Source organism: Schistocerca americana, chromosome 1 (genome assembly GCF_021461395.2).
Source record: "Schistocerca americana isolate TAMUIC-IGC-003095 chromosome 1, iqSchAmer2.1, whole genome shotgun sequence".
In the NCBI taxonomy this organism is placed as follows: Eukaryota; Metazoa; Arthropoda; class Insecta; order Orthoptera; family Acrididae; genus Schistocerca; species Schistocerca americana.
The window spans coordinates 898192380-898218116 of record NC_060119.1 but is presented as its reverse complement, the minus strand read 5'-3'; the positions used below and the strand labels follow the sequence as shown (position 1 = coordinate 898218116).

General features: G+C 40.4%; 1 protein-coding gene across 1 annotated transcript in view; it reads right to left on the bottom strand.

Moving 5' to 3' along the window:
• LOC124547466 (dynein assembly factor with WDR repeat domains 1) overlaps positions 1-25737 on the bottom strand; it is a 92815-nt gene that overhangs the window by 39431 nt on the left and 27647 nt on the right. Inside the window, exons 4-5 of the mRNA XM_047125107.1 lie at positions 14740-14862; positions 14465-14649 (exon numbers count right to left, since the gene is read on the bottom strand). Coding sequence (XP_046981063.1) covers positions 14465-14649; positions 14740-14862 — 308 coding nt within the window. The remainder of the gene's footprint in view (positions 1-14464; positions 14650-14739; positions 14863-25737) is intronic.

Sequence of the window (25737 nt, the reverse complement as noted above, 5' to 3'; positions counted from 1 at the left end):
GTTGATGCCCTTAACCCACATGATTTTCCACATTGAACTGAATTCTGTCAGTTGTTTTTACAAAGATGTCCCCTTCAACTGGACTTCCTGAACCGTGTACTTTTTACAGATGAGGCATCCTTTACATGAGAGGATATGTTCAACAAACACAATGGGAAAGATCTCACACCGTCTTTTGTTCATGGTCACCAAGATCACTTCATTGTCAACATTTGGACTGGCTTTGTAGATGATAATCTGGTCTCTCCATACATGTTTGCAGAGCGACTGAATGCAAACAGATATTTAATCTTTTTAAAGAGAAACTCTTCCAGAGTTGTTGGAAAATTTTCCACTCAAAAGGCAACAGCAAATGTGATACCAATATCATGGTGCACCTGTGCACTTTGCACATGCAGTGCAAATGCATTTGGATGAAACCTTTGGTGAAAAATGGATAGGCCGCAGTGGGCTGGTGGCATAGCCTGCATCTTCTCACAACTTAATGCCCACTGATTTTTCTTTTCTGGGGCCACCTGAAATCTGTTGTCTGAAACACCCACTGAGACTGATGAAGAGTTGACAGCATGCATTAATGCAGAGTCCTATGCAATTTCCAGTTCACCAGGAATGTTCTGTGTCACTCAAGCATCGTTGCACAGTGTGCATTCAAGCAGAAGGACATAATTTTGAGCACTTTTTGTAACTGTTTCCAAACACACGTTATAAAACTTCACCCCTACTTCTCATTTACCATGCTGCCACAAAATACAGTGAAAACATTGCCCTGCAAACCTGCTACCATGACAGCTCGGATGGCATGTTGCATGCCTACCCTCATGCCAGCGTACGACTCTGTTCAATGACACCTAGCGCCATACGCGAGGGGATGCAGACATGTGTTGCTATGTGAAATTTGCTTGTTATGGTCTACTCTAGCAGCCCTCTCATTTTCTACATTAATTTAGGATAAAGTCTATACATACAGGGTGTTCATTTTATTGAAGACATTGAAATCTCTCGAAAACTATACATCAGATTAAAAAAAAGTTATACTTCCAGTTTGTTTGCCTCAGAGGGGCATATCCAATGATACCACTCTTAACAACACCACCCCAACATATGCATGGGTAGCAGAAGGTAGCTTCAAAATCTTCAATGGAATCTCCCATTTTTTATTGATGATTATGATTTTAAGGCAAAATCTACATATATTTTGTCTGAAGTATTTTCTATGTTTCACCACAGATGGCACTGTAATCAGAGGAATAGAAATGGGTTCGCAATCATAATTTACAACATGCTACTCAATGACCCTTGAATATCCAATGGCACTCAGGACCCCACCTCCACGCTAGGAGAGTAGGGCAGGCCAGTGTTTCATAACTCCTAATTGGAAACCCCATTCACAACTTTGTATTTGCCTGACTTATTGAACAAGGGACTACTTGACATGCCATCATGGCCATGTAGCGAACTACGACATATCATAACAGGCACTACACTGCAATTGGAACTCACATATTGTGCAGACATAGAACAGATAGCGGCTCTAAAAATTAAGATACTTGCACAGTGTTTATTGCCTGCACTCCAGCCTGTTACATGCAATTGGATGATAAATGTTCCAACCACAGAAGAAAAAAAATGAAACAATCCTGATTTAGGGAGAATGCTGAGTGTTTTTCAGAGAAAACTTTCTCTCATTCATTCTTTTGCAAGGTTGTGAACGCTCTTATGTCTGATGGCAGTGTACAGACCAGCAAAGGGAAATGAAGCAGACTGGTTACAGGAGAAGCTAATGAAATAGCTGCACTAACGACAATGCGCCACAATCCATGGACAAGTGCCTGGCAAATACATCGTGATTCTGCTACGTCTGTAGATAGCATTGTCCCAATACTGCTTCATTATAAGTATTACCATACCATGTGTCACTGCACCAACAATGTCATGGTGCTGATTTCCATAATGAGGTTTTGTTCTGTGAATGAGCACTTCCTCAAGTGCGAATGACCCCTATGTTCTTTGCCAAGGTACTATTTTCCGATAAGTCTATATTCACAAACCATGGTAGCATTAACCAGCATAACATGCATTACTGGAGTGTAGACAATCCCCACTGTTTATGACAAACTGACATCAGTGTCCTTGTTTGGTTAACATATGGTGTGGCATCGTGAGGAACAAATTCACTGGCCCATATTTTGTTGTTGGCACATTGAATGGACACAAATATCAAATACTTCTACTATCGTACTCATCATTTAAAGTCATTAAGACAGTACCTGCAGATTTTATTTAATTGCAATATTTCATTTATAAATTACTATGTTGCTTTAAAAATTCGCAGTTTCTGAGTGATAGGAACTTTCGACCATTTGATTCATGTGTGTATTCATATTGTATACTGTAGACTCAGCAGTATTTGGCTTGTAATGCGGCAACTATGTATCCCATCCCCTAGACAATGAAACCAGGCAAAACTTTTAAAATTTTAATTCTGAGCCTGAGCGTACATAGTTGAGGGCCACAACATATCACCTCACATTTTTTATTTGAAAGCCCCCAACTGGGGGCTCATCTGGGATTTGTGTCCTGCAAAGTGGTAATTCCTTTGTCCTCTGTTATTCAGGGTACTATGTGAAGCATGGAAACATTTGCAAAACCATTAGAGATTTCCGTAGAGTGAACTTCTCACAAAATACAGTGTGAGATCGGTTTTATCCGCAAATAGGTTTCTGGAAACGGTGAAATTACACAGTAAATTCCACAACTAACACATGCTATCGATAGAGGTCCTTATCTATCACGTTAAAGGCAATTTGTGTGGGGGCTCAGAGTCTAAATAAGCTGAGAGCAAGGAATAGTAGCGGTTAGCGCATTTAACGGACAGTGGTATCAAAGACAGCTGGAACACACGGTAACCGGCAGCAACTACATTTACGTCAGGCAATCTTCTCCAGTGGTGGGCACAGATCAACAGCAATACGACAGCAGTGTCTTCGAGTACTCCAGGGCAGTCTTCAATATCAACTTCCACTACAACCGACAGCAGCACCATGGCAGAGGGAACCATCTCAGATCAAATAGGCAAATAGTAAGTTAGTGTTTGAGTCTGAAGTTCAAGCTCCACTTATAGATCTTGCGAATATAAAACAGTCACCTAGTATGTGTGATTCTGAAAACAGAAATAAGCCGGTCAGTCCGAAATCAGAGGGTAAAAGTGTAACTAGTAGGAATTCAGGCAAGGGGAATGAATGTGGGGGAGACATGATGTATCAGCTAATGCAAATGATCGAGGGATTGGGAAATAATATGAATACAATGGCAAACAATATCAGTACAATTCGAACACACATGGGTACAATGCAAACTGAAATAGGTTCCGCTGTGAAGGAGGAAGTTGAAAAAATTATGGGTAACCTTGAAAAAGCAATTGATGATAAATTAAAATGTGTCCAAGTGGATATGGGGAAAATTACACATGAAGTTGTAATAGTAAAATATAAAATCGAATCAGTGGAAAAAGATCTTGGGGGAAAAAATGGGTAAGATACAGATGGAACTTGGGGGCAAGGTAAGCGACAGTATAAAAGCGCAAGATGCTCATAAAAGCGATATACATTTAGCAATTAGTGACATTGCCAATCATGTAGGTGATGGGGAGAAAGAAATGGGCAAAATAAAGATAAAATAGAGTCCAGTATCACTAGTGACAATGAATTTAAAAAACAAATGCAACAGATAAAAAGTGATTTAAGTTCGTTAGCCTCCCAACAGGCCACGATGGTTCTAAATATCCCTTGGGCAAATACCAGATCTGTGAAATGTTACACAGATGACAGAAGAAATCACTCAGTAAATTTCTTGGCTGCATGTAGGGATGCCTTTGTTCATGGCACGTCGGACGAAGCGAAAATAAAATGTGTTACATGACATTTGGATGGAGACCCACAGTCATTAACTGTAGTTCATGTGAATCGTACAAAGATTGAAAAGTGCTTTTTGAATAAATTTTGGAGTGAGGCAAAACAGATGCGGATCCAAAATGAATTTTTAAATGGGCCGAGTTACAGATATGGTAACGGGAACATGAGAGATTTTTGCAAGAGCGAACTTGGCAAGCTTATGCATTTGAAACATCCGTCGGGGTTTTTAACAGAGATCACCATGTTAAAAAGGTGATTGGAGTGAGATCTTGTCCATAGTTCATGAGATCCCATGGACGAATTTCTAGAATTTGTAGAAAAATTAAAGAGGGCTTTGAAGTTCAAACCTCAGAGCAAAACGGGTGGTAGTTATCAAAATGGGAATCCAAATAATCACCACCAAAATAATAATTGTGAGAGAAATCAAAGGAATTCTCAGGGAGACAGTAGCTGGAATGAGCAGAATGGTCGGAGAACAAACAGGAGTGATACCTTTCAACAGGTTCTGAGTAAAGAATGCAGATTTGATGGGGGAAATTTGTGCAAAGTGCAATCGCATAACAGCCAGTCGGGAAACTGATGTTCACCACATCTCAGGTCCAAGGATGGCAATCTAAATAGGCAATAAAAAGTACTGGAGATAATGTTAATGGCAGAAATGTTGATAGGTTTGGAGAAAGGCAACAAATATGTAATATGGAGTAAGTTAAACAGGAAGGCTATATAGGTGGCTCTTTCAACAAAAGCAGGCGTGAATGGCAGAAGCATATATTTGTGAGAGATTTAAGTAAAAGTAATGGGAATAAATTTGCGGGGAATGATATATTCTAACGTCGGGTTTGGTGTGGCCGTGCGGGGCCTCTTGGCGGGCCGTGGCCCGGCAGCAACCATGTGATGCTGTGCATGAGGGGTAGCCCCAGTGCGTGGTCCATCGGCCGCATCACTGGGAATTTCACGGTGACGCTGTATTGATGAAAGAGACTTGTATGCCGAGAGTGCCAAAGATGGTGGACATTGTAAAACCATCACGGCAGACATTTCACAATTAGTACAGAAATTGATAGTAGCCAGATGAATCATGATACCTCAAAAAGAAACATGTACATTGCCATTATTTGCACGACGATTCTGATGGTGTAATTAGATTTTCAATACCTTGTAAGTTTAAAATTTAGTATCTGACTGTAAATTATACAAGTAACACCCAGCAACGTATTTACAAAATTGAAACGGTTCATCTGATTTTGTCGATCGACGTGTCTTTAGAAAACTATCAGAGTAAACCTAAACTGGTATGAATTACAGACATGTAACTTGAAGAATACCTGTGTTATTGGAGGTCAAAGTGACCGATTACTATCGATCGCATCAGGCCATAAGTACTCCACAGTTACACAAAAAAAAAGGTAGCAGCATGCTTATAAATATATTTTTTCATCTATGTCTTTGTTTATATCCAATGTATCCTATTCATGAAGAAATTGGTCAAATATTTACTGTGTTTTAGAAAGCACAGAGACATTAGGCTACTGGTCTACTTCTGCTTGCTATTCCTTTGATATATGTTTATTTGATTTGTTTATGTATTTAATAATGTGTGTTAGAGAGTGTTTATGGTCCAGCCATAGGATTATTTAATTTCAAGATATTTAAATGTAAACCCAGTATTTTGTACATGTTTCAATATGTTTGTGAGTGTACGTTGGCTTGGAGACAGGGTGGGAACACTCTTGCCAATCACTGCGATCGTTCCAAAAAGGACATGTGGAAAGACTGTATGGAAGTAGGGGAGGAGGATCGTTTTGTGCACGGACAGTACGGTGCGAGGGAGAGAACGACAGGAGAGGAGGTGCTGGATGCGACGACACGACAGATGTACAGTCACAGGAAGGACTTGGAGAGTGTGGAGCAGTTTGCTTCGGAGTGCCGACTTGTGAATGTGTGAGATTTCCGTGGTGTCTACAGTGAAGACGTAGTATACGTTTAGAAGTGAATATCTCACGAGCTATGTTGTCGTTCATAACTAATTACATAAAATTGGAATCTATTGTTTCCCTTTATTTAACTTATATTTTATTTTATTGCTGGACCATTGACACCAATAAGTGTTTGAAGAAATATACCACATTCTCAAAAGTACTTCTACTACCATACTCATCATTTAAAGTTGTTAAGATAGTACTTGCAGATTTTATTTAATTGCAATCTTTCATTTGTAAATTGCTATGTTGCTTTAAAAATTCGCAATTGCCGAGTGATAAGAACCTTCGACCATTCCGTTCATGTGTTTGTTCATATTGTATGCTGTAGACTCAGTAGTATTTGACTTGTAATGTGGCAACTACGTATCCCAGCCCCTAAACAACAAAATCAGCCAAAACTTTTAATATTTCAACTCTGAGTCTGAGGGTACGTAGTTGAGTGCTACAACACATCAACTCATATTTTTTATTTGAAAGCCCACACCTTGCAGAATAATACGGTATGTGTGACACTATTTTTCAAATAAATTAAACAGATAAACAGACATTGTCATTAATTGTTCTAACACACGACCTATTTGTGTTACACTTCTTCCACCGTTAAGTTGATGCATTGTTGTTACTCTAACCAATACATATTTCCCGCCTGAAAATCGGCCGTGGCCTGACTGTTTTGGGAACAAAAAACAGTCCTTTACATATCCTCGCAATAATAGGCACTGAAACTACATATTGTTTGATGTTTAAGTTACAGAAATTACAATTAAAACATAACTCATTCAATTAAGTGAATACATCAAAAAATTCCTCCTTTTTAACAGTTCCTTCTATCACAAAAGTTAGGACGAATTATTTGTTTAAATAATGAAATTAACAGATATAGTTATACAAACAGTGCTCTTGACAAACCTGGTAATTATTTTGGAATTAATTAAGGGCTGGCTTTGGTAATATGTTTTCAAATAGAGCCAAATAAATACTTTAAGAATCCTAGTAGTTCTCCTTCCAAACGCTTATAATTATTACAGAACTTATATTTGTTTATAAGTCAACAATAGAATGTAAGTCATGAAACAATTGCTGATCCCACTCTATAACAAAAGGTATTAACTAGGGATGATCAAAATAAACTGTTGTTGTTTTTGTGGTCTTCAGTCCTGAGACTGGTTTGATGCAGCTCTCCATGCTACTCTATCCTGTGCAAGCTTCTTCATCTCCCAATACCTACTGCAGCCTACATCCTTCTGAATCTGCTTAGTGTATTCATCTCTTGGTCTCCCTCTATGAATTTTACCCTCCACGCTGCCCTCCAATACTAAATTGGTGATCCCTCGATGTCTCAGAACATGTCCTACCAACCGATCCCTTCTTCTAGTCAAGCTGTGCCACAAGCTCCACTTCTCCCCAATTCTATTCAATACCTCCTCATTAGTTATGTGATCTACCCATCTAATCTTCAGCATTTTTCTGTAGCACCACATTTTGAAAGCTTCTATTCTCTTCTTGTCTAAACTATTTATCGTCCACGTTTCACTTCCATACATGGCTACACTCCATACAAATACTTTCAGAAACGACTTCCTGACATATAAATCTATACTTTCCTTGCCATTGCCAGTCTACACTTTATATCCTCTCTATTTCGACCATCATCAGTTATTTTGCTCCCCAAATAGCAAAACTCATTTACTACTTTAAGTGTCTCATTTCCTAATCTAATTCCCTCAGCATCACCCGACTTAATTCGACTACATTCCATTATCCTCGTTTTGCTTTTGTTGATGTTCATCTTATACCCTCCTTTCAAGACACTGTCCATTCCGTTCAACTGCTCTTCCAAGTCCTTTGCTGTCTCTGACAGAATTACAATGTCATCAGCGAACCTCAAAGTATTTATTTCTTCTCAAAATAAATTAGGAAATTAATTACATACACAAAACTAAGCAAAAAAAATTAGACCTGGTGCTATATTTCTTAAGATTGAGGGCCAACCTTTCTCTTTTATGGAAATTCAGATTATACTCATGTACATTAATGGTAATTAGGCAAAAATGAAAATAAAATGAATTTAAGGAGACAGATAGCAAAACAAGAGAGAATGTAAAGAGATCCCAGCTTGCTTCATCACAACTTGTTTTGACTGCCAAAATAATTTTATCATCATCTCATGTCTCCCAAGGGACACTACCTTATCGAAGGTACCTTCAGTACTGGATGGGAGGGTTTGCATGTTTCAGCGAAGTTGAGAGCAATGCCAGTGGTAGCGTAGCTACTGGCAGTGTCACCCGAGTCGGACAGGCCTCAACAGAGGAGCCAGCTGAAATGTGTCCCACCTAGGGAAGGGGGGTCTCTATAGATGTGGTGAAGCCAACCCTCCTAGAGGAGTAAACTCTGGTCCTCCAAGTTGGGACTGGCTCAATGGGCCAGCACCCCATTATCCATAAAAAACTTCTACGAACTCTAGAATCTGAAGCGGAGCCTCGGAAATCGGATAGAAACTCTTAAGGACAATTATTGGCAAGGAAAAGGACATTGAGAGTTGGTATATGGAACATACAAAGCCTGACAAATAAACACACTGAAATAGAAAATGAAATTAGTCACTGAAGGTGGACATAATTATTCTGTCAGAAACAAAAAAGAAGGGACAAGGGAATGAGAAATCATCCATTTTTGGTCTGGAGTCGATAAACATAAATGAGCAAAATCAAGCGTTTCCATTCTAATTAACAAAGCTCTGAGTGCTTACATAAAGAACTATGCATGTATATGTGAAAGAATTGTCGCTATTACCATCAAGTTATACGGCATTGAAACAGTTATAATAGGGGAGTATGCACCAAACGACAATGCGGCACAACAAACCAAAGACCATTTCTACCAGAAATTAGACCATCAACTCAACCAAGTCAAAAAGCACCAAGAAGTAATAACAGCACGAGATTTTAATGTGAGGGTTGGCTCACAAGTAAATGATGCAGTAGTAGGAAGATATGGAGAAAATGTCATTAATAGTTCTGGAGAAAATCTTGCAGAATTCTGTAACCAATATGACTTGAAAATTCTGAACACACACTATTCACATAAAAATATCCACAGATATACATGGGAGAGACCATCCTTAAAGCAGAAATCAATAATTGATTACATAATTACCAAGCAATGGCCAAAAATGATAGTTCAAGGCTGTAGAGTCAAGCGGGGAGCCAACTGTATGTCTGATCAACTCTTAGTTATAGCAAAGTTGACATACCCATTTCGGAGAAAACCATCAATAACTGGCTAAGTGGCTGACCACAGCAATCATGAGAAATTAAAGCAGACAAGGTATAAGCTCTTTCTCCTGAAGCAGTTCAGCATCAAGGATTTATTTCTACGTAGATTAGAAAATGAGCTAAAAGCGATTCCAGAAGATGACAATGTTGAAGTAGAATATGAAAATATTAAAAAAGCACTTACAATAATTTCTCTAGAGGTACTAGGGCCAGAGAGTAAGAGTCTAGGTAAATGGGATCCTCCATGGATGTCTGATGACCTGAAGATGTTGATTAGGGAAAAGAAAAATCTCTACAAAAAAATGGTTATCAACTAAATCACTTCAGGACAGGCAAAACTACCAGACAACAAATTACAAATTAAGAAACAGAATTAAATTATAAAAGAACGAGATGTGGGAACAGAAACGTATTGAAATTGACAGTCTAATAGGTGGATTAGAAACAACCGAAGTGTGAAGAACAATTACCAGTATGAAGAAAATACAAGTAAACAAAGCAGTGGACAACCTAATTCCGTTAAAGGAATGGTAAAAGCATTATGCAGACCTTTTAGCTGAAGATAGGCCATATTACACACAAGGAAATAAAGAGAAGATGGAGGTAACTGATCAAAATATAAGCATTGCAATAGAGGAAGTGAATTGTGCATTAATTAAAATGAAGAATAGCCTATCACCTGGTCCAGGAAACATTCCTGTTGAATTATTGAAGGTTGGAGAAAAAAAAAAAAAAAAAAAAAAAAAAAAAAAAAAATAACCTGCCTGATGAACAACTGCTGTAAAAGGATTGAAATTCCCTCAGAATGAAAAATGTCATATATGGTTTCTATTTTCAAGAAAGGGAATAGAAAAGACACAAACTGCTATAGAGTCATTAGGGTCAACTGCACAATGAGCTGCTTATTTGGCAAGATAATATTTGAAAAAATTAGACAAATTGTTGGCCACCATATTGGGGAAGACCACAGCGGGTTTAGGCAGAACAGATCACATACGGATAACCTATTTATTTTACAACAACTAATGCAGAAATTTATGGCAGTAGTGATGGAGATACACATTGCCTTTGTGGATTTAGCAAAAACCTAGGATACAGTTCCTAGATATAAGCTGTGGAAAGTTATGAAAGATATGGGTATGGATGATCACCTTTTACAAATTATTATTGAATTGTACAGAGATAATGTGGTACAGATTGAATGAGGTTCAACGTTATCAGAACCTATTAATGTCACTAAAGGTTTGTGACAGGGTTTCAGTATGTCACCAATCTTGTTCAATTTATATGCAGAAGTGGCTCTCCAAAATTGGGAGAACAGGCGTAGAGGAATGGGAATCACTGTCAACGAAGTACAGATATTTTCATTAAGTTTTGCTGACGATCAAGTTATTATAGCACAAGATGATTATGATATTGAGTTCATGATATGATGATTATATCAGGAATACAACAGATGGGGTTCTACAAATAAGTCTAACAAAAACAGAGTATCTGGTGGTGAAGTACACATCAATGACAAAGCAGTTATGAGACAGGTAGAGTAATTTAAATATCTCAGGGCACATATTGATAAAAATGGATTGGGCCATACAGAAATAAAATATAGAATACCGCAAAGCAGAAAAGTGTTAGGGTGTATGAATTCTTTGTGGTGGGATAAGAATATTTCCAATATCAATAAGAAAAGAGTAGGTAAGATAATGGTTGAATCAATGCTATGCTATGGATCAGAACTATGGATCCTAAATCTGGATCTCAAAAGAAGACTAATAGCTGTGGAAATGGATTATTTGTGTAGGAGTGCCAGAATATCAAGAATCGAAAGGAAAACTAATGAAGGCAAATGATACAATGATAGAATTGAAATAAAATCATTAAAATGGTACAGACATATGATGAGAATGCCAGATCATCAGTGGCAAAGAAGGTTTATGAATAGAAACCACCCGGCAAACATAAGCACTGAAGACCACGATGTTCTTGAACAGACCACATAAACGGAGTAATGGAACATCGCAGCATCGACAAGGAAGATGCGCTGGATAAAGAGGCTTGGTGGAGGATAACAGGAAAACAATAAGATATTGTTATTAATTAATCTTTGTATTGATTAATCCTTTAATAATAATAATAATAATAATAATAGTAATCTCATGATGTGTTTTTGGATGAAAAATTGGATATAGTGCAAGGTATTAAAAGAAGTACATTGCAACAACATAGTAACAGTGAAGAAGACAGCTATTAAAATCAATACAGAGTATCCTGTCACTTAAAACCCCAGAACACCTTCAGTGTCCAACTGACATAAGCATTGTACAAAAAAACAATTTCATCAGTAGCTGGCACTAGTCAAGGTAATACCTATGACATTAGGCATAATTGTTATATGATAACAGCATACTTAGAAAGTACATATATTATTTACATTCTATATTTAAGGAAAAATGTCAGTAAATGGGGTCCAATTTGTACCAACAAGGCAGTAGCTGGAGCACTCCAGAGTTGATGCAATTTGAATATTGGAAAGCAGCACTTATTGAAACAGCTCAGTAAGCAAATATACATCACAAAATCAAAATTATAAAAAGATCAGTAAGTATAAAACTTTTATAAACTGAGGAAGGAAGGGACATTTATTGTAATTAAGAGGAACCATTGACATTTATGGCCCAGTAGCAGGTCACAATTATAATATCGAGACCATCAGTCATTACAATTACTTTATAAAACAGTGCAATTACAAATTTTTACCAACAAAGCTATAGCTGGGGGGCATCCAGCTGCTGTAATTCAAACATAGGTATGTGGCACATATGGAATACACAATATGTATATTTCAAGCAAACAACTCAGAAACAACAGTACATGGCATAATAAAGGTTATAAGACATTTAAGAAGAACCCGTGACATTTACAGCCTAATAGTAGGTTACACACATAATATCATCATCAGGCATTTCAATTACACTGCAAAGCATCAAGATGATCAGTCATTGTAATTTCATGACATGGCACCAGTGGGATGCCACACCCTCACCCGAAACAAAGCAAAGCAGAACCACAACCATGACACTGTGGAAGCTGCAGATCAGAGTGCACAGCACAGAATCCAAAATTAAATGTATGAGGGTGACCCCACAGGTAAGGTCTCCAATTTTTAAAAAAACTATAAAGAAATGTTTATTTATAACAAATTATACATAGTTTTGAAGCTTGAACCTTTTTTCTATTTTTCCACATAACTGCCATTTTGATTTTTGTAAATGATGTAACAGTTTTTGTATGATCATGTCACATCAGCCCGCCGCCATGCAACTGAAGAAGCGTCGGACCTCATCTTTCACTTTGTCTTTGTCACTGAAGCACCTTCCAACCAAGTGTTTTTTCAACTTGGGAAACAAGTGGCAGTCACAGGGTGCTAAGTTCAGACTAAAGGAGGGAGAGGTGATGTTATCACCCCAAACTGTTTCAGAAGATTCGTGGTTTGATGGGTGATATTGGGATGGGCATTGTCACGGAGAAGCCTTAAGCCCTTGCTCAGAATTTCTCTTCTTTCATTCTGAATCATCCATCTGAGTTTTTTTAACGTCTGGTATTACCTGTCAGCATTTATTGTTGCCCCAGGAATCATGAAGTTGGTCAACAATATTCCCTTTTGACCCCAAAACACAATAGCCATGACTTTACCAGCTGACTGTGTACTTTTGAATTTCCGTGACTCGGATGAATCAGGATGCTTTTGCTCATCTGACAGTTGTTTGGTCTCAGGTGTGAGGTGGAAAGCCCAGGTTTCATCATCTGTGACTATTGAATCCAAAAGGTTGTCCCTTTCATCTGCATAACATTGAAGAAACTGGTGGTAAATTTCAATGTGTTGCCGTTTGTGGTCTTCTGTCAGCGTTCTTGGGACCCATATTGTGCACATCTTCCAAAATTTCAACACTTCAATCAAAGTCCTGTGAATGGTGCTTCGAAAAATCTTGAGAACAACCCTGCAGAGCTCACTGATAGTGACCCGCTGATCCTGAAGCATGATTTGTTCAATCATTGTTATTGTCTCTTTGGGGATTGGCAGTCTCCTGCCTCTTTCCTCACAATGAATTCCAGTAAAACTATCTACAAACTCTCTACACCGCTTGCAGATATTTTTGACATCCGTCAGTGACTCTCCATATACTTCCATCAACAGCTAGGTACACATCATTTCACTCTACTTCTCATCAAATACATTCATGTCAGAGCCCTCTTCTGTTTTGATGCAAGGTACATAAGTAATATAAGAGCATGAAAATTTTGTGTGTAGCAGTTACAAAATGAATGAGGCCTCCTCGAAGAAATATTAATTTTATTTCCCATTCACAAGTAAACTCGTATTTAATATATGAGTCTGTAGAATATCCAAAATAGATTATAGGAGATACTCGTGTAATATTAACACAGAGCTTAAAAGATTAGCAAAAAACATGAAAAGCTGGAATCTAGCATCACACTACGCAAAACACAGATAAACTAAAAAAAAGAGAAGTCTGTAATACTAGACGGAGCCAAGAATTCACTCTGAAGACACATCAAAGCTGAAGCAGAGCACATATGATCACCATGCAACATGTAAAGAAAAGAATTGTTTTGGTTTCACGAGCTGTAACATGGTTGTGAGTTGAACAGAATATAGAATAAATTTCCTTTACTTCATGTCTATGGTCACAAATGTTTTGCACTTGGACTACCAGTTTTGGTCTATAATGACCACCTTCAGATCTGTTTTACAAAAACATGTCCTAATACACTGGAGCCATAGCAGCATCATCAAATGCTAAACACAAAATGCTTTGAACAGTAGTGCTGTCAACAAGATGACTCTTCTATATACCATTTTTTATATACATCTGACGATGCTGTTGCTGATTTTATGTTTAGCATTTGATGATGCTGCTATGGCTCCAGTATATTAGGATATGTTTTTATAAAACAGATCTGAAGATGTTCATTATAGACCCAAACTGGCAGCCTGATGAAAAAAAATTTGTGACCATTGATGTGAAGTAAAGGAAATTGTCTTGGTGTTATTGTATTAATGACTGCAAAAATACTGACAATTTTAAATTAAAAAATATTCATCAAGAGGGATTTTTTAATGTGTGATGTGTTTTGTACCATCAAATCACAGGTTCTGTCCAGTTTTTTATGAGGAAATAGCTCATGTTAACAGCATACCTGGCTCTGTAATATTATATTTTTGATGATTTTTAGTTTAAAATATAGAAGTTCTCTTCTTATTATACAAATTTACCTGTAAGTGTATTGTGTAAACGAGCAGTACAATCCATTGATGCTGTAGCTATAGTAGTATTTAGTGGACTGAATTGTGCACAGACAACTTCCGCTGTATGACCCCAGTATGTGTGAAGGCATTCTCCTGTGACTGATGACCACAAGCGTGCAGTTTTATCAAATGAGCCTGTGAGGATTTTGCCACTGGCAACAAACAAACACTAAACCAAACTTGTTACTTTTAAATTTACAACAATTTACACAAGAGCTAATTTAATTTTTGCATCCAAATACCTATGTGGGTTGTTGAAAGAAACTGCATACACAATGTTCTTATGTCCTTCCAGGTTAAGGAGTCCTTTGCCTGTCTCAACATCCCACATTTTACACGTTCGATCATAGCTTCCTGTAAGGCACCTATACAAGTTTGAAAGTACACATTAATGATACTGTGTAACAGGTATGGCCATAGATATCTGCATGGAGGGCGAGAGGAGGAATTTGCCCTCCCCCCCCCCCCCCCCCCTCCACACCTGAAATATGGAGTACAGAGTTTTTATCCATTAAAGAATTCTCATGCACTTCTAGAAGTGAGTCGATAACCATCAGTTCTCTGGGATATAATAAACTTTTTTGTATCATACACAAAATTGGTTCTTGTGGCAAAACACATCTTGAAACTGACCAACTAATTAATATGAAAATGGTAACAAAGAGATAGAGGGGCTGGCCAGTACTTACCTCAGCTCAGTGCAGCCGATAGATACACATAAAACAGAACTGAAAATTTACGTTCCTAGCTTTCGGAACAAATGTTCCTTCATCGGGGAGGAGAGAGGGGAAAGAAAGGGAAGAAGGGAAAGGAGATTCAGTTACTCACAACCCAGGTTATGAAGCAACAGGGAAAGGAAAATAGGGAGGGTAGCAAGGATGGAGGCATGGTTATCAGAGGGAAGCCAAAGATATTCTACTGTAAGTACTGTGCCAGCTACAAACCAAAGAGGATGCATACAGAAGTAAAGAGGTATACAGTATAAAGATAAACACAACTATGTAGGATGAAAAGATGTGTGAGTGGCTAAAGAGGAAAGGGAAAGAGGAGAAGACAGAAGAGTGAATGGGAGTGAGGTTGTTTAACGTAGGTTCAGTCCAGGGGGATGGCGGGATGAAAGGATGTGTTGGAGTGCAAGTTCCCATCTCCGCAGTTCAGAGGGACTGGTGTTGGGTGGGAGAAGCCAAACCTACGTTAAACAACCTCACTCCCATTCACTCTTCAGTCTTCTCCTCTTTCCCTTTCTTCTTTAGCCATTCACGCATCTTTTCATCCTACATAGTTGTGTTTATCTTTATACTATATACCTCTTTACTTCTGTATGCATCCTCTTTGGTTTGAAGCTGGCACAGTACTTACAGTAGAATATCTTTGGCTTCCCTCTGATAACCATGCCTCCATCCTTGCTACCCTCCCTATTTTCCTTTCCCTGTTGCTTCATAACCTGGGTTGTGAGTAAATGAATCTCCTTTCCCTTCATCCCTTTCTTTCTCCTCTCTCCTCCCCAATGAAGGAACATTTGTTCCAAAAGCTAGGAACGTAAATTTTCAGTTCTGTTTTATGTGTATCTATCGGCTGTACTGAGCTGAGGTATGTACTGGCCAGCCCCTCTATCTCTTTGTTAGTATTTGTTTCACATCTTTATATGAGATTTCCCATTAATCATTTAGATCACCTACATGGTCCACATCCTTCATTGTTTTGTCCCTTTTGTTAGCTATCACTTACGTCTGTTATCTTAACACTTTCTCTTCTTCAGTGTTTTATATATACATAAATAAATATTTTCGTCACCAACTGTGCTAGTTTCATCTTCCTCCTATTATCTTGTTCCGCTTATAGTCCTCTTCTCTTTTTTATTTATTGATTTATTTATTCAACATTCTATAGTTTTAACGTTCGTTATTCGCTGTTTCCCAGCCAACAATCACTGCCAACAATCTCTTCCACACCTACCAGTATCATCCATTTCCGTCGATTTCTTGTTGCTGGCGATATTTTTGTACCATTGGCTATCTTTCTCTGCCACAAGAAAATTTTTTTGGGACATTTCTGCTTTTTTTGCGGCACGCGCGATCTCTTTTTTTTGCGGCACACGCGATCTTTTTTGCGGCACGCGTCATCTTTTTTCGCCACTCGCTATCTCTGTTTTTGATCAACATGTGTTCTTTTCCCCTGAACTGGACATACTTGCTTGGTCTGGTCAACTTTTTCCGCATTTTTCTTATTCAGTGGTCTTTCTTTGGTATTGAACATTACCAACACAATTTCTTTCCTTCTCGTCCTTCCCTCCATGTTTTATTCCTTCTTATGATTACTATTTCAACTTTAGTTATTTAATTTCCCTACCCACCAGTTACCCACTATGTACCCTAATCCTATACCACATTATTTACATTCATTCCGGAAACATGCATTCACCGTAGCCAAACTGCAATCCCACATACTTTTCCTCTGGTCCTGCTTAACCTTTGGAATTACCCCTAAAGGGCTTACCTTAAAAGTTCCCATCTCCGGGTGCAATTCCTCCTTCCACCAGTCTCTCCTGGACTTCCAGAATCTTCAATCCTTAGCCCTTACCCAACTTGTCCTGAATCTCTACACTACTTCATGTAACCACCACTCCCAACAGCTCCTATCTCTCTTCAAAGTCCTCCACTCTCAAACCCTTGCTTGGAGAACACACTCAGGAACATTATCCTAGAAGCCAGCTGCAAACTTGAGTTCCATGCCACACACCACCTGAAAAAACTATCCACAGTGCTAGTGCAACACCTAAGAAGTGGGGTCCCTCTCCCTATCCCTCACAAACACCAACCACAACAGAACATTCAACAAACCCCCCTCATAGCCAAAAAATCTAGCCTAGTCACCCTACTCAATCTCCCCATCCCAGCACATACCCCACACAGACCAAATCTCAACTATAACCACAGTCAAATGCCACATATCACCAGTCCCAATTCAGTCCTAAACCTCTCATCCAGATCCCTCTCTCCTCCAGAGACATCTGTTCTATCAAAAGGCTTAACCTTTAGCCCCACACCTAAATTCAACCACACTGCCCTGGTTAAAGATCTCCTCTCATTCACCCGGAACCTCAACTGGAAATATCACTTCACTACCCAAACACAGCCCCCAAATACTAGACCCAGTGTTGAACCCTGTCTAGAACAGTTCCGACTGCCTTCTCAAAGGGATCCCCCTCCCTTCTCCCAAAACCATCCCTTGCAGACATTTCAGGAATTCCTCACATCCAGTGTTGCCTCCCAGTCCTTCTTGAAGAACATCCCGACAACCCCCAACATCACCCCAGCTGAATCCCGTGCCATTAAGGAGCTGAAAATAGACTGCTCTATTGTCATCCTCCCGGCGGATAAAGGCTCCACAACTGTCGTACTTGACCGTGTGGAGTATGTGGCAGAAGGACTGCATCAACTCTCTGACACCTCAACCTACAAAGCTGTTACCCAGGACCCCATTCCCTCCATCCAGAATGAGCTGCAAAAAATCCTAAAAAGCCAAGGTCCCTCACAAGGCCTCACAACGGCTTCCATAGACTTACTCACTCCACCTGAGCCATGTACCCCTACCTTCTACCTATTACCCAAAATCCACAAAGAGAACCATCCTGGCTGTCCCATTGTAGCAGGCTTCAAAGCCCCAACCGAACATATCTCAGCTCTGGTAGACCAGCACCTACAACCTATCACCCGCAGACTCCCATCCTACATCAAAGACACAAACCACTTCCTAGAATGCCTCAAATCCATTCCCACTCCTCTCCCACCTGAAACCTTTCTTGTCACCATAGATGCTACATCCCTTTACACAAACATCCCACATACCCATGGTCTCTCTGCCCTTGAGCACTACCTCTCCCAACGCCCACCCGAAGATCTTCCAAAAACCTCGTTCCTTATCACACTTACCAACTTCATCCTCACCCATAATTACTTCACTTTTGAAGGCCAGACCTACAAACAAATCAGGGGAACGGCCATGGGAACCAGGTTGGCTCCGTCCTATGCCAACCTCTTCATGGGCCGCATGGAGGAGGCTTTCCTGAAGACCCAACAGCTGCTTCCCCTGGCCTGGTATAGGTTTATAGATGACATCTTTGTGGTCTGGACTCATGGTGAAGAAACACTCCTTAATTTCCTCCATAACCTCAACTCCTTTCCGAATCTGAATTTCACCTGGTCCTTCTCCAAAACCCAAGCCACCTTCCTGGATGTTGACCTTCATCTTGTTGAAGCTCACATCCACACCTCTGTCCATATCAAACCCACAAACAAACAACAGTACCTTCACTTTGATAGCTGCCATCCTTTCCACATCAAACGCTCCCTTCCCTACAGCCTAGGTATTCGTGGCAAACGTATCTTCTCCAGTGACGAATCCCTCAACAATTACACCAATAACCTGACCAGTGCTTTCCTCTCCCGCAACTATCCTGCAGACCTTGTCCACAAACAGATTTCCCGAGCAATACATTCCTCCCCGTCCAACAACAATGTTCCTACCCCCAGACCACACAGAAGCATCCCCCTTGTCACCCAATATTATCCTGGCCTCGAAAACATCAACAAATTACTCCGCCAGGGATATGACTTTCTCAAGTCAACCCCTGAAATGAGATCATCCCTTGACAAAATTCTGCCCACACCACCCAGAGTTGCCTTTCGTCGCCCCCCTAACCTCCGTAACATCCTTGTTAAACCCTACAATATTCCCAGACTACCTTCTCTACCCAGCGGTTCCTACCCCTGTAACCGACCCCGCTGCAAAACCTGCCCCATGCATCCCCCCACAGCCACCTACTCCAGCCCCGCTACTGGTAAAACATACACAATTCAAGGCAGGGCTACATGTGAAACTACACATGTCATTTATCAACTGACATGCCTGCACTGCACAGCCTTTTACATCGGCATGACAACAACTAAACTGGCTGAGCGCATGAACGGACACAGACGAACTATCCGCCTAGGAGATGCCCAATACCCAGTAGCGGAGCATGCCCTCCAGCATAATTCTAGGGATCTAGGAACCTGCTACACCGTATGTGCCATTTGGCTTCTCCCACCCAACACCAGTCCCTCTGAACGGCGGAGATGGGAACTTGCACTCCAACACATCCTTTCATCCCACCATCCCCCTGGACTGAACCTACGTTAAACAACCTCACTCCCATTCACTCTTCAGTCTTCTCCTCTTTCCCTTTCCTCTTTAGCCATTCACGCATCTTTTCATCCTACATAGTTGTGTTTATCTTTATACTATATACCTCTTTACTTCTGTATGCATCCTCTTTGGTTTGAAGCTGGCACAGTACTTACAGTAGAATATCTTTGGCTTCCCTCTGATAACCATGCCTCCATCCTTGCTACCCTCCCTATTTTCCTTTCCCTGTTGCTTCATAACCTGGGTTGTGAGTAACTGAATCTCCTTTCCCTTCTTCCCTTTCTTTCCCCTCTCTCCTCCCCGATGAAGGAACATTTGTTCCGAAAGCTAGGAACGTAAATTTTCAGTTCTGTTTTATGTGTATCTATCGGCTGCACTGAGCTGAGGTAAGTACTGGCCAGCCCCTCTATCTCTTTGTTAGTATTTGTTTCACATCTTTATATGAGATTTTCAATTAATCATTAATATGAAAATGGCAATTTTAGAGTCTTACCCCCACCCCTGAGTTGATTTCTGCAGTCATCTCCAAAGATGACTAAACAAGGTATATTAAACACCCTCAATCAGTGATTAACATCAAAGAAAATAAGTATCACACTTTACATGATAAAAAAAGGATCAGTGATCACAGATACTTCAAACATAGTGTATTTTGAATTTAAAATATAAATGTGACTTAACAGAAAACCAGCCACAAGGCTGCTAACAAAGATAGTCTGAGTAGCTCTCTTAGATTGCTTGTAGATGACACTGTCATTTATCACCTAGTAAAGTCTTAGAATTAATTACAAGTGAGTTATACAAGACATCTGCATGTTGTGAAAAGTGGCAATTGACCTTGAACAATAAAAAGTGTGTGTACCTCCATATGAATCTAAAAAAATTCCGTTCATTTACACAAAAAAAAAAAAAAAAAAAAAAAAAAAAAAAAAAATCACGCAAACTTGATGGCTGTCAAGTCAGCTAGGAATTACAATTACAAACAGCGTGAACAGCAACTATCTCATAGAAGATGTTGGGGGGAAGGCAAGCCAGAGACTGTGTTTTATTGGCAGAACATCAGAAAATGCAACAAATCTATTAGACTGCCTAAACTACATTTATCCACTTACCTATCCTTACCGGATAGGATCTATGGCGAACATGAAAACAGGTCAAAGAAGGGCAGCTTGGTTTAGGGGATACACTGTCACAGATACTATAAGCAAGATGGGAGAGGCAATCATTAAAATGAAATCATTTTTCTTTTTGGCAAGATTGTTTCACAACATTATAATCAGCAATTTTCTCTTCCAAGTGCTACACATTTTCTTGACCCCCACATAATAATGAGAAATTCCCATCATGATGAAACAAGATAAATCAGAGCTCATACGGTGCTAATTTTTCCATGTGCTATTTGAGAGCAGAAGTGTCAAACAAGAGTGTGAATGTGGTTCTATGAACCCTTAGCCAAACACTTCACTGTGAACTGGAGAGGAATCATGTAGTGAAAAGCCCAGGATGGAATATCAGCAATATTATGAAAAGGATAGATTGCTACTCACCATAAATATGACATGCTGAGTTGCAGATAGGCGCAATGAAAAAACTGTCACATATAAGCTTTCAGCCAAAGCTTTCTTCAGTAAAAAGAAATGCACACACATTCACACAAGCAAGCACACCTCCCCCGCACATGACAAAGTGGATCAACCTGTGGCACAACATGCAATTGACACAAAATACTTTATTTCAATGACTGGTGCATAACCTGAGACATCTGGATCCTCCCTTCCCCTACTAGCTTTTCTGAGCTGCACATATGAGAGTTATCCTTACAACACATTCTCTGCTCCCAAAATCATCCCAGCCTCAACCTATGATAATTTACTGCCCTCCCACCCTCCACCCAACAGTTTCCTTCCTCCTGTCCTCTCCTCACAGTCATTGTGTGTTACACTCTATTGACATATCCACCGGTCTTTTCCCCTTATCTCTTCCTCTCCTTTCCACTACCAACTTTTTCCTCTTCTCTCCCTTCCCTACAGCCTTCTGACAATGCACCTGTCAGACCTGTCCTGCCACATGTAGTCCCTGCATGCTCTGCCAGGCACCACCAACTCCTCTTCCCCCACTTGTACCCTGCTATCCTTCCCTCTTCCCTGTACCACTCTGGATTGTTGCTCTCATTCAGTGTGTTTCTTTTGCAGTCTGGACAGTGGACAACCTCTTAACATCCCAGTCTTCACCATTGCCTCCCAGACTGATGATAACCCAAAATCCCAAGAAACAGTCACAACAGTACAGTGTTCTCAACCTCTTGTCTGATGCACTCTCCCCTCTTGAATTATCTGCATTATCCTAGGATCTCACTTTCAGCCATAAACTTGCATTTGATCATGCTGCTTTGGTGAAAGACCTACTTTCCTTCATATGTAATGTGAAAAGGAAATATCTCTTTGCAACCCAATCCCAAAATCTTTTCAACAGCAAACCCGACATTGAACCCTGCCTTGAACAGTTCTGACTATGATCTCAACTTGATCCACCCCCACTATCTCAAAATCATCCATACCAAGCCTTCCAAGAACTTCTCACATCAAGCACTGCTTCACACCCCTTCCTCAGGTCCCTACAACATGACCCTAACCTGTTCTCTGCAGAGCTCCGGGCTCTATGTTCCCTAGAAGCTGATGATACCATCATTATCCTCCCAGCAGACAAAGAGTCTACCACTATGGTACTTGATCAAAAGAAGTATGAAGTATATTAGTGAAGGTCTATGCCAGCTGTCTGACACTTCTACAAACAGCATCTGCCATATGCCATCAAGATACCATCCCTGTGATTCAAACTGACCTGCAGTCCCTCCTTAAAATCTCAGGCTCCTCCCCCTCACAAGATTAACACCTCAATCCGCAAAACTTCTTACCCCCCCCCCCCCAACCCCCCCTCCCCCTAACCTTTACCTTCTCCCATCCACAAACCCATTCATCCTGGCCACCCTATAGTTGCTGGGTTCAAAGCACCCACCAGACACATATCTGCCTTAACTATTCAGCATCTACAACACATAGTAAAAAGACTTCCATCCTGTATCAAACACACCAACCATTTCTAGATTGTCCGAAATCTGTGCCCATCCCACTCCCACCCCATGCCTTTTCTGTCACCATTGATGCCATGTCCCTCTATATTAACATCCCCCAAGTACATGGTCTGTCTGCTGCTGAACATTTCCTCAGTGTCCGCCTCTGGTAGCTGAGTGGTCAGCGCAATGGAATGTCATACCTAACGGGGCCCATGTGCGATTCCTGGCTGGCTGGAGATTTTCTCCACTGAGGGACTGTGTGTTGTGTTGTCTTATCACCATCATTTCATCCCCATTGATCCGCAAGTTGCCGAAGTGGCGTCAACTCGAAAGACTAGCACCAGGCGAACGGTCTACCCAACGGGAGGCCCTAGCCACATGGCATTTACTTTTACATTTCCTCAGTCAGTGCCCACCTGACTCCAGACCTATCACATCCTTCTTGATCACCTTAGTCAACTGTATACTTACCAGCAACTACTTCACCTTTGAGGGGCAGACATAGCAACAGATGAGGGGTATGGGAACCAGGATTGCTCCTTCCTATACCGACCTTTTCATGGGTCGACATCTTCAACTTTTGTAGCCCTGTCTTCCTCAGTTTCGTGTAATATTACGGTATATTGATAATTTTTACTTATGGACCGTCTGACAGTCAGTGAATAAAACACAATTTTAGTGCCATACATGTTTCACCTTTATTTTCTGCAAGGCATCATCAGTGGCAGGTTGCGTGGACAATTTCTTACATATTACACTCCTGTTGCATTTTTGGCGTTGTTCTTCTTCTTACGAACGCCAATTTGCAGTTTTTTCCACATTCCACAGCACTATGCACTGAACGCTTGTTTTAATGCAGACATCTAATGGTGATTGCGTGTTGAAAATGACTCAAAGAACACATGTTGATGACGTTGTGAGGGGTAGAATACTAGGGCGACTGGAGGCTGGTCAAACACAGCAGGTCGTAGCAAGGGCCCTCCATGTGCCACAAAGTGTGATCTGAAGATTATGGCAATGATTCCAGCAGACGTGTCCAGGCGCTACAGCACGGGATGTCCGCAGTGTACTACACCACAAGAAGACCGATATCTCACCATGAGTGCCTGTAGACAGCCACGGAGTACTGCAGGTAGCATTGCTCAGGACCTTACTGCAGCCGCTGGAATAGTTGTCTCCAGACACACAGTCTACAGATGACTGAACAGACATGGTTTATTCCCACAGAGACCTGCAAGGTGGATTCCACTGACCCCTGGTCACAGGAGAGCCTGTAAAGACTGGTGTCAAGAACACAGTACATGGTCATTGGAACAGTGGTCCCAGGTTATGTTCACGGATGAGTCCAGGTATAGTCTGAACAGTGATTCTCGCTGAGTTTTCATCTGGTGTGAACCAGATACCAACCCCTTAATGTCCTTGAAAGGGACCTGTACAGAGGTCATTGTTTGATAATGTGGGGTGGGATTATGATTGGTGCATGAACACCCCTACATGTCTTTGACAGAGGAACTGCAACAGGTCAGGTGTATCGGGACATCACTTTGCACCAGTATGTCCACCTTTTCATGGGTGCAGTGGGTCACACCTTCTTCCTGATGGATGATAACGCACAGCCCCACCGAGGTGCCATCGTGGAGGAGTACCTTCAAACAGAAGATATCAGGTGAATGGAATGCCCTGCCTGTTCTCCAGATCTAAACCCCATTGAGCACACCTGGGATGCTCTCAGCCAATGTACTGCTGCACGTCTTCAAACCCCTAGGACACTTCAGGAGCTCTGACAGGCAGTGGTCAAGAATAGGAGGCTATACCCCAGCAGCTGCTTGACCATTTGATCCAGAGTATGCCAACCTGTTGTGTGGCCTGTGTATGTGTGCATGGTGACCATATCCCATATTGATGTCATGATTGGGTACATGCGCAGGAAACAGTGGTGTTTTGTAGCACATGTGTTTCGGGACGGTTTTCTCATCTCATCACCAATACCGTGGACTTACAGATCTGTGTTGTGTGTGTTCACTATGTGCCTATGCTATTAGCACCAGTTCTGTGTAGTGTCACATTGTGTGGCACCACATTCTCCAATTATCCTTAATTTATAGGCATGAGTGTATTTTTTTGGATGCAGACTCTTTATAGCAATACACCACCATTCTCACCTCAGCCTTCACTGGACAAATTACTCCACCAGCCTAGTTCAAAAGCAGATTTCCTGGGCCTTCACATACAATCCTGGTACTGTTGATCCCTCCAGAAAATAGCTTCGGAGCACACCACTTGTCACTCAGTATTATCCTGGCCTGGAATGTATTAATCACCTACTTCCTAAAAGCATGCCCTGAAACAAGATCCAATCTGTCTGAGATTTTGCCCATTACACCTAGAATAGCGTTTCATCACCCTACCAATCTCCGCAATATTCTTGTCAAACTCTATGCTCATTCTTCATCCATATCTATATCCTATGGCTCCCATCCCTGTGACCATTCCCAATGCAATACTTGCCCTAAGCACCTTCCTACCACCACCTACACCAGCCCTGTAAATGGCAAAACAAATACTATCAAAGGGAGAGCCATCTGTTCAGATTCAGATTCAGATTCTTTATTAGTCATTCAGCATTGTTACATGCAATAGACTTCGTCAGTTCACTTAACTTATTAATTTTACAAAAAAAAAATTTTTACACATTTAAGTTGATATTAGGCATTTCTAAAAATTCTTCTAATGAATAGAATGGATTGGTTAACAAGAAGTTATGAACATTGTCTTTAAATAATTTGTCAGGCTTGATTGACCCATTTTTAGACAATTTGTTATATATTTTAATTGCCATATACTTATGACTATTGTTAGTTTTGGCTAATCTATTTTGTGGCAACAGCAGAGAAGTACACGTTCTTGTATAGTAGCCATGTCTTTCATTTGTTACACTTAAATTAGGTAGTTCAGCAAGTATGTAGTTAACACTGTCAAG